This window comes from Phoenix dactylifera, chromosome 16 (assembly GCF_051530095.1).
Source record: "Phoenix dactylifera cultivar Ajwa chromosome 16, Ajwa_hap1_PhDact_Kaust_v1.1, whole genome shotgun sequence".
NCBI lineage: Eukaryota > Viridiplantae > Streptophyta > Magnoliopsida > Arecales > Arecaceae > Phoenix > Phoenix dactylifera.
In genome coordinates, this window is record NC_143205.1 from 14,559,463 (window position 1) to 14,568,929 (window position 9,467).

The 9,467-nt window shown below is 41.3% G+C and overlaps 1 protein-coding gene and 1 pseudogene across 1 annotated transcript; one reads left to right on the top strand and one right to left on the bottom strand.

The window, feature by feature from the left end:
• Nucleotides 1-244: 244 nt before the first annotated feature.
• Nucleotides 245-875, top strand: LOC108511777 (14 kDa proline-rich protein DC2.15 pseudogene; annotated as a pseudogene).
• Nucleotides 876-6,688: 5,813 nt separating this feature from the next.
• LOC103720685 (L-lactate dehydrogenase B) lies at nucleotides 6,689-8,728 on the bottom strand. Its single transcript, XM_039114836.3, has 2 exons — nucleotides 7,942-8,728; nucleotides 6,689-7,400 (listed from the first exon to the last, which is right to left on the bottom strand). The coding sequence occupies exons 1-2, from the start codon at nucleotides 8,545-8,547 to the stop codon at nucleotides 6,954-6,956; spliced, it is 1,053 nt and encodes a 350-aa protein (XP_038970764.1). The 5' UTR covers nucleotides 8,548-8,728; the 3' UTR covers nucleotides 6,689-6,953.
• Nucleotides 8,729-9,467: the final 739 nt, after the last annotated feature.

The window sequence follows — 9,467 nt, forward strand, 5'->3', positions numbered from 1 at the left end:
TAACCATAAAACAAAAAGCAGAAAAGATTAAATGATTGAACTTATGGCTTGCATCCATAAATAAATATGATCATAAAAGCTGCTCTAAAAAAAAAAAAAAAAACTCCTCTCGCCAGCATACGGGACAAATGCCACCGCGCGCACGAGTTTAAGAAAGTAACTTTAGTTAGAATTCTAAACTATTATTTATTTTCTAATTAATAAAGCTTAGACTAGTAGAAAGGAGACGTACACCTCTTCTCACTCTATAAATACATGCACCCTCCAACAACACAGCCCATCACAAACGTCTGCCAAACAAGCACTGTATCCACTCAGATTTCTTGGTTTCAATTACACCACCCATGGCCTCCAAGACCTCAGCTTTTGCTCTCTTCCTCATCTTTAACTTCCTCCTTTTCACCTTTGCTAGTGCCTGCCCGAGCTCTGACAAGTGCCCGATGGATGCCCTTAAGCTCGGTGTGTGCGCCGATGTCCTCGGTGGCCTCCTCAACATCACGATTGGCACACCGCCAAAGGAGCCATGCTGCTCTTTGTTATCAGGACTCGCCGACCTCGAGGTCGCCATGTGCCTCTGCACCGCTATCAAGGCTAACATCCTCGGCGAAATCCTCAACATTCCGGTCGACCTTAGCCTTCTTGCTAACTATTGTGGCAAGAAGGTGCCATCTGGCTTCCAATGCGCTTAGGCTTCTTATTTTTTTTCTACGTTCTCGTTGCTTTCTGTAAGAAAATATAAAATATATAAATAAATCTACCTCATCCTCTTATTACATAAAATTTCAATGTTGGACTTACCCATTGAAGAAAAGTCCGGCTCACATATGATGAAGAGTGTAAGAAAATATTAAATATATAAATAAAACTATCTTATCCTATCAGCTTAAGCTTTTGGGACAAGTAGTGATTTTAACACTTTCTCTTATTGTCATGTCTCTCTGTGGTTTGTTGTTATCCCAGATCTCTACAATAGCCTGCGTATTGTTGCAAGATTGATGGTGTCTTTTGTTATATAGGAACTGGTGGGTGGTTTGGGATCATAAGCTATATATGCGCTTAAGGCTGTAAACTTTTATACATCTAATAAACTCGGGTTGTATCTTTCATGCATGTAATGATGTAACATAGGTTTGAATAGTGCGTGGATTGCCATTCAGTGCTTGTTGTTATAAAAGAGAACCTACTGTGGTTATGACATGGTGTTACTTGATTTATGTGATCGAAGACATACAGGCGTGACAGGCAAATCGGAAGTCCTTGCTAATTTTTAGTGATGTATATATATATCTAAGGTTGTCAGGATGTATATCGTTAGTGATGCGTTGTCATTGTAATTATATGCATGATAGGTCATTCATGTTGATGATTCACATCGTTCATGATCATGATTTAAATTTACAAAAATATTTACACGGTTTTGAATAATTGCCTGAGCAGCTTACAATTTCCTTTGACATAAGGCACAGCTAATTACTTATGCCCAGAGAACATTAAAGCCATCTCATTGTTGATAAGTTTTGTCCTTTGAGCCCATACATAAGAAATCAACTGATTTCTATACTTCAAAACAAACATAGGTTGGAGATAAAATTGCAGCATGCATGATCATCCATTTAAAATTTCATGTGCTTTCATGAGTAATGATGTCTATACTTACGTTGGGATCAGTTTTCAGATGTCACATCATGGGATTTTGATGGGGTGGAGCTTCTTATACCTAACGGCCTTTTGGAGAGATTAAGCCTCAAACTATATCATGGGGACACATTTTATTTGTCAGTCTTGACATTTGCTTTAGAATTCTGGATAAATCCAAATGTTCTTTCGTTTGGTATAACACGTCGTTATTTGTCAACGTAAATGGCAACAGCCAACATCCTATAGTAGATGTGAAATTTAAGAAAAAATCAGACTTATACAAGAAAAAGTTCTCTTCATGACTGCATGTAGTTGGATGGAACAATTGTTGTCTGACGATCTCCCGAACATTTCTTATAATAAAATCGCATTATTTGGATCAGCAAAGAGAACATCTACCTGGTTAATTAGCCCATGCTTCCATGTCATGATATTGTTGAGTTACATTGATATATATTTAGTTTACGTGATTTTGTCTAAACAAGGATGGGCCTCTGTTGGAAGAATGATTCAAACTCAAGTTTCAGGTATTCTAGATTTTTCGGATGTTTAAATCGTGTCAAAAAAAACACCGAAGTTGGTTTCGTGTAATGGGTTATAGCAGTTAGGAATCAGTTTATGTTTTTGGTTCAGTTTTCTTTCTTATCAGTAAGTTTTTTTTTTTTTAACTGTGTGTGAAAGAGACGTCTTATATAGAACGTGTTATATATGTGGGTGTGGTGTTGTAAGTTTTTAAGCACGAGAAGTTATTGAATCACTCTCTCTTCAAGCTGTTTTGTTTTTTTCTTTTCTTTCGGATTTTTTTTTTTGTGTGTTCCTTCCTCCTGCTGTTGGATTCATTTTGGTTTGGATCCCTTCAAATTGGTCTGCTATGATTTTAAAAAGTTGAGCTTATTAGGAAGTGCTTGAGGTTGTAAGACTAGTGTTTGAGACTGTATGTATAACTTATTGGTTTGTGGGGATCTTGTAGAATCGGTCGACTGCAGAGTTAAAAGCGGTTCTGTGCAAAGGAGCAGATGGCAGCAAAACTTCACACGAACCCGGTGACGCAACTGAAACCCGCTTGCAAAATACTAGCTTAGATTTAGCCTTTTGATATGGTATAACAAAATTTGAGTCGATGGAAACCAAACTAACCAAGTTTTGGACTGGGGTTTTGGAGTTGGCATGTGGATCGGATGACGTGAATAAATTAGTGAATCTAAACAGAAAAAAAAAAAGAGAAAAATGTTTTGAGGTGCCAGCTGATCAGTGCATACGAAAAATTAGAGCAGCGATTCCTGTATAAGTTACACCAATCTCCTCAAGGTGAAGCAAGAACCAGCTGTCCCTAATTTTGTAAAAATGAGAATTAGGCTTTCCTCTTGTTGGACAGGTTTTCTTCATTTAGAACATTTTCTTTTCTTTTAATGCTGGCTTGCTATTTGTTGCATGCTACTTATAACATGTCTTATTTCATAAATAGATTTTGTATTATTAATTTTTATTTTTATTTTTTTTATTCTAGCTAAGTTGATTTGAACGAACTCAAAATTGAGAGGGTTGGATATGGATTTATATTTTCTCATCTCGATCAAGATTCAAGTTAAGCCTTTATTTATTGACATAAAGTACAATCTAGAGACATGGGCCCACCCTTAAGAAGCAAACCTTAGATGGCCTGTGGGCCAAGCCGGCCCTTTGGGTCTTTCGACGAACGCCTAGCATGTGCAACGCGGAGGAGGAAGACTCCTGATGGAAGTCATCTTCCTCCCCGATTCCATCAAGGAGGAGGAGCCCTAGGCCTCATCGGACTCCAATAAAAGCCCTAGGACACAAGCTACAAAAGGCCCTCTAGCCATCTCCACTCTCATCCCCGATCCACCACCGATAAAAACTCTTGAAGCTCCTTGATTTCCGTTAAGTGTGCAAGCGAGCCACCACCTAAACCTTGTTGGAGCCAAAGTAATACTCCCATCTTATATTTTTAATTCCTTTTCCTCACCTTCCGCAACCTTAAGATTGTTGACACCAGTCGAATAAGTACTGTCGGATTGTTGTCGGAATCCATGAAATCGGGAATCCCCTATTTTTGTATTTGTCCCTCCTCTATTTTGCCTTCATCTATGCCAGCCACCATGGTCGTAGTTGTCATTGTGGCATTCCCCAAAGATCGAGATCTCTTGGTGGTTCCTTGTGACCACTCAAAAGGATCCGATTGCTGGTAAGAGAACTGAGCTACCGATCCTCTATTTTACTTTTATGTTATCTTCCATGCCGCTGCCACCATTGCCTTGCTATCGTGGGCCGCCACCCACTGGCCACTGCAAGCCCTCTCTGCTGGCCTTCTCTTGCTGCATTTTGAGAAAGAGAGAGAACTTTCCTTTGATTAGAGGAAGGAGAAAGTTCTCTCTTTCTCTCTCCTCGCTATTCACTTTTCCCTCTCCTCTTTACTCTTTCCCTCTCTTCTCCACTCTCTCTCTAAAAACCCTAAGGACCTGTGGAGGTCCAAACGTCTTGACTGCTTGGATGACCCTTGATCCTTGGAAGGGTCCTAGGACCCCTAGATCTGTATTAGGTGGCCCCAGGAGAGTTGCAGGTTGGCGTTATACGACGCTAGGAGGATTCTGGGTTAATATTTTGCGGCCCTACGAGGAGGTTCTGATTGGCCTTGCTATGATCATCTAACATAATCCATAGATGTATAATTATTTGATGATGAGATCTGACCCTGTAAGTGAGCAATCGGTTAGGCAAAAAGGTGTTGAACAGGACGCCATGCCCCTAGGTTCATAAATCAAGGGCTAGATCAATGTTTGCTATACTTAAGTCTAAGACCAATAGAAGTAAGAATATACCACTCCCCAAACCCAACACCCGTGTCTGGGCACGTAACACAGTTGCACACTACCTAAGGAAGAGCCCTAGAGAATATGCTAGGTCCAAAAGAAACAAAATTTACATAATACCAAGAATTATAATTAAATCAATCCACTAACATTATATCATCAACTAGCTTAATTACAATTTTTTTGATGTCTATTGGTATCATCAAAATAAAAAAAAAAAAGGGGGTGGGGCTTGTTTGGGATCTACGGGCAAAAGCTTTGAGAGAAAAGAGGAGGGGATTTATAGGTCGAGTCCAAGGGCTTTCACCGGAGTCTAACGAGCCTCAGGATTCCTCTTCCGTGCGGAACTCGGGGAGGGGGAAAACTCCCATTGGGAGTCCTTCTCCCCTATCGCACGTGAAAGCGCACTTTGGGTGGCCCAAGCGACTGGTCAGACCATTCCAGGCTAGACCAAGCCGGCCAAGCCCATCTTAATATGGGCTTTGACAATCTTCTTCCTTTAAAATAATTTCGTCCTCAAAATTAACTTACTTGAGATTCAAACTTTAAAAGCATTTAACCATCATGTCATTCTTTAGCTCTCAATTAGTCTCCCTCTGGAAGTGCTTGCTCATAAAGAATCATGACATACAAAACTGTGGCATCTTAAAACTTGATCTTTTCCATCTATAATTCCTAATAGGTTCTTCTGATGTCCTTTAAAATACATAATTCTCCAAAATTAAAAGTGAGGGGAAGAGAGTTGGATGAATTGGTTCAACCGTCGTTTGACTCGTGATACGTGACTCAGCGATCAAATGATTCAACTCGTGTCTGTACCAGATGGTTAGCCTTTGCTGCATCTCAGCCCCATCTGCAACTACAGATGCTGCAGCCCAACGAGCTGCAACGACCCATATTGGTCACACATTTTAAAATGCAGCAGCTGGACAAAGTTTTCATAAGCAAATCTAGCAAGTCAATTGGCAGGCTGGTTTCTTTTATTTTTTTTCTTTTGGTAAGCCATATTTATTAAACCAATCTAGTATAAATACATCGCTGGGAATCAGTAGATAATATACAAAAATTCAGAAAAAATATCTGCCAAAGCAGTCCCAGCGTGGTTTCCATATGATTGGTCACATAAGTTGTTACCTAGCCCGCAACATTTTTAGTTTCTCTATATATATATATATGATGTAGCAGGCTGGTTTCCTTCACAGCAAACATGGGTGACATGGAAGACTGAAGCTCATCAATCATTTGCCAAATGTTAATAAGAATGGGATAATAATATCGATCAATATTTGTTCTATTACCAAATCAAGATATCACTATTGAGGAGTCTCCTTCCAACCATACACTTTTGAATGCCATGGGCAAACCTACGATATAAGTATTTCCATGCAGATATTAGCTCTATACTAAGAACATAGGCTAAAAGTAGAGCTGATCATGGGCTGGGCTTAGGCATATAAAATGTCAATTTTTAAATAGATATGGTCCAAAATCTGATTAAAAGTGAATATAGTTAAGCTCCGAGGCACGTCCGACGATGAGGTTGGAGACCACATCCTATATCTTCATCAGGTGCCCTTTTGCTCAAGCCTTGTGGACTCCATTCTCTTCGTGATTGAATCTCTGTGGTTGGCCTCCGAGTAAGGAATGTGCAAGCTTGTCTAAGGAATGGATGGAATCAACTTTGCATGGCTCCCATGTGGCATATTTGGAATGAAAAGAATGCAAGAATTTTCTTAAAGAAAAAAGCTTCGACCTTCTCTGTTTCTGCACAAAGTCCTGCATTCCTTTGCCTTGTAAGGTAACTTTTGCTGGGCTAAATCATTAGATAGTCCCAAGGGTGTCTTATCCAAGTTGTCCTGATTGTATCCATAACAATCTATGCAGTACACAAAACCGAAGTTACTTGGAGCTTTATAATTTTTCGAAACACTCACATATGGAATTTTCAAAAAAAAAATAACAGGCAGCTTTATCTTAAGGATTTTATTACTGAATAGATGGTGAACTTTTAAAAATTTAATTTGGGATGTTTGTACTTGAAGTTACATATTTCAAATGGAATTTTGGGATTTGGAATCTCATAAATTTAACAATTTATCATCAACCAATAGTCTTGTATAAAATCGATCAAATATGACTTATCATCATTTATAATATTATAATGTAGCATTCATCAGTCAGTCATACATAAAACCGGTCAAATGGGATCCTTGGAAAGTTCATTTAGCTGGTACCTTGCTATGTTTATTTTGCAACGCTATATATATACAACCCATGTATACAATCTTGGCAACATTATATGCAACCTTTATTCAAAAGACCAACTTTTATATTATATCATGACGTGATGCGAGACATGGAAATTACATTAAGGGGGGAAAACAGAATATCAGTACTTAAAAAAAAAAAAAAGAGAGAGAAGCAAAGAGTTACATAGCAAAATTCCACACGAATAGATGAAGCCTGGGAATGAGTCGAAACTCCATCTCAAATGCCAAGCTGCTGCTGTATCTCCCACAGGGTATCAGCGGACCTCGTGAGACGGAGAGACTCCTCCTCAGTGAGGTGGACCTTAGCGACACTAAGCACGCCGCCGCGGCCAAGGCGGGCGGGGAGGCTGAGGAAGACCTCGCGGTCGTCGGGGATGCCGTAGAAGCCCTTGGCAAGGAGGGAGACAGGATGGATACTGTGCTGGTCGCGGAGAAGGGATCGGGCGAGGCTGGCAACGGAGTAGCCGATGGCCCAAGAGGTGTATCCCTTGAGGCGGATCACCTCGTAGGCGCTCTCCACCACTGCCTTCCGGATGCGTTCCAGCACTTCTTCCTCGTAGGAAATTTGGTGCTTCTCTAAGGAGCTCAGGACTGGGACACCTCCCACGCTTATGCTCGACCATAGTGCCACCGAGCTATCCCCATGCTCTCCCACCATGTATGCCTACATCGATCGCATATATAAGATGAAAACATTAATCAATAATATTGGAGAGGGCCGCCAATCTTATTTACCACAAGCAGTGGCCATACGTTTATTTGTCCAAGATTTGTTTATCAACCGTAATGATACAGCATCAGATTTTTTTGCAAAAAGAGGAGAAATTTATGTTTTTCTCAGAATTTGAAGTTTGAGGATTGTACAAGCCTCATTTACAAAAACAACAACAAAAAAAAGAAAAGTTTTTTTTTGAAAAAAGATATCGTAATATAAAGACTTGGTGTAGAGGAGAGCTGATATATTATTAATTATCTCATGCTACATGATACCAGTGAGGTCTAAAAGTTCATAATGTAACAATGCTATCAACCAGGAAGCTGCATTAGCTAGATGATAGATCTATATAGAAACACGGAGGATTAGGTAAATTTAGACCACTCACCAGAATAAACCCTAATCCAAAGAGAATATTATACGAATTCAACTTTGAAAATAAAGTGCTTTATTATTTTTTTAATTATTTTTTCTTTTTTTTTTTTTTTACCTGGACATCCTGGGCGTTGACTTCGAGGTGATCGGCGAGGAGGGACCGAAACCGGGAGGTATCCAGATTCGTCCCCGATCCGATAACCCGGTTGGGCGGAAAGCCGGAGAGCTTCCAGGCGATGTAGGTCAAGACGTCGACCGGGTTCGACACCACGAGGAGGAGCGCGTCGGGCGAGTGCCGGGCGAGCGGCACCACGATGTCCCGGAAAATGGCGAGGTTCCGCTGCAAGAGAGCGAGGCGGGACTCGCCGGGGAGCTGGCGGGCACCGGCGGTGATGATGCAGAGGTCGGATGCGGCGGTGACGGCGTAGTCCGTGGAGGCGAGGATCTTGGTGCGGGGGAGGAAGGCGGCGGCGTGCTGGAGGTCGAGCATCTCGCCGCGAAGCATGTCAGGCTTGGCGTCGACGAGGGCGAGCACGTCGGCGAGGTCCTGGGTGAGGATGGTCTGGGCGATGGCCATGCCGACGTTGCCGACACCGACGACGGAGATCTTGGTGCGGCGCTTCGACGGGGACGGCGGCGGCGCCTGCTGGATCGGCAGGAAGAAGGCCCGGGAGACGTCCTCCCCCAGCCCCAGCCCCGACAAAGACGAAACCTTCTTCATCTCAACTTTCTTCAAGTTCTAACTAATTTGTGATCACTGCTTGTTTGGCTTCTCTTCTCAGTTCCCTCTCGATTTAAAGGGGAGGAGGAAGGTTCTTGTTTTACTTTTTTAAACGATAATTAGTAATTAAATACACCGAATTTGGGAGACCACATGTTCGTGAGGACCAAGTCTCCTGCTTCTCTTTTTCCAATAACTTTCCCTGTAGAAAGAACTCAGTAGAGGAACAAAGAGGAGGAACGTGAAAGAAAGAGCATCAATAATGAGATCTAGAAGGTATACTTTTCAAAAACACAAAGTAAACAAAAAGAAAATCCCATTACTCGAACGATCTAGGAGCCCAGGCAAAACTCGGCTAAAATCTTAGGTGGTGACTTTGGATTCGGCATCACGGCTGAAACCGCTTCCATGTGCACCGAAGTATCGGGTGGGCGGGCACGTTGAGGTTGACACTTGACGGTCCAAGTTTGACCCTGTGACAGCAAGAAGAGAAGGGGGTTGAATGCATCATGCGTCTCCTTTTTCTTGCATGGTAGGTTTTTAAAAGTCCAAGCTCTAGATCGTAGTTGAAACAGAAGATACGTGTGATACGTTATATACAGGCACGTGCAATGAAATATAGTACCAACATTGAGAAATTAAAAATAACTTACAAGCTTGGCATGTGAGATTATACAGGCGCACAGAATCTTGAGTCCTAACCCATTGCTCCTGCTTTTTTTTTTTGTAACAATACATAGTGTATTATTATGATTTTTGTGCTAGCCTTTTTTTTTTTTTTTGATTGTTATTAAAGAGGACCTCTAGGTTTACTCCCTCAATGTGTGGTGATACAAAATGCTAGTAACATGGCCACATATTGGGTCACCTTTTTTACTGCTCAACACTCGAAAGAAGTTTTTCTGGAAGAGTTGTATGTC

Bases quoted from the DNA above. Each gene is read 5' to 3' on its own strand.
- LOC103720685 (XM_039114836.3), bottom strand. From the start codon at position 8,547: ATGAAGAAGGTTTCGTCTTTGTCGGGGCTGGGGCTGGGGGAGGACGTC. The intron at 7,401-7,941 runs GTAAAAAAAAAA...CGATCGATGTAG, and splicing joins TCAACGCCCAGGATGTCCAG to GCATACATGGTGGGAGAGCA.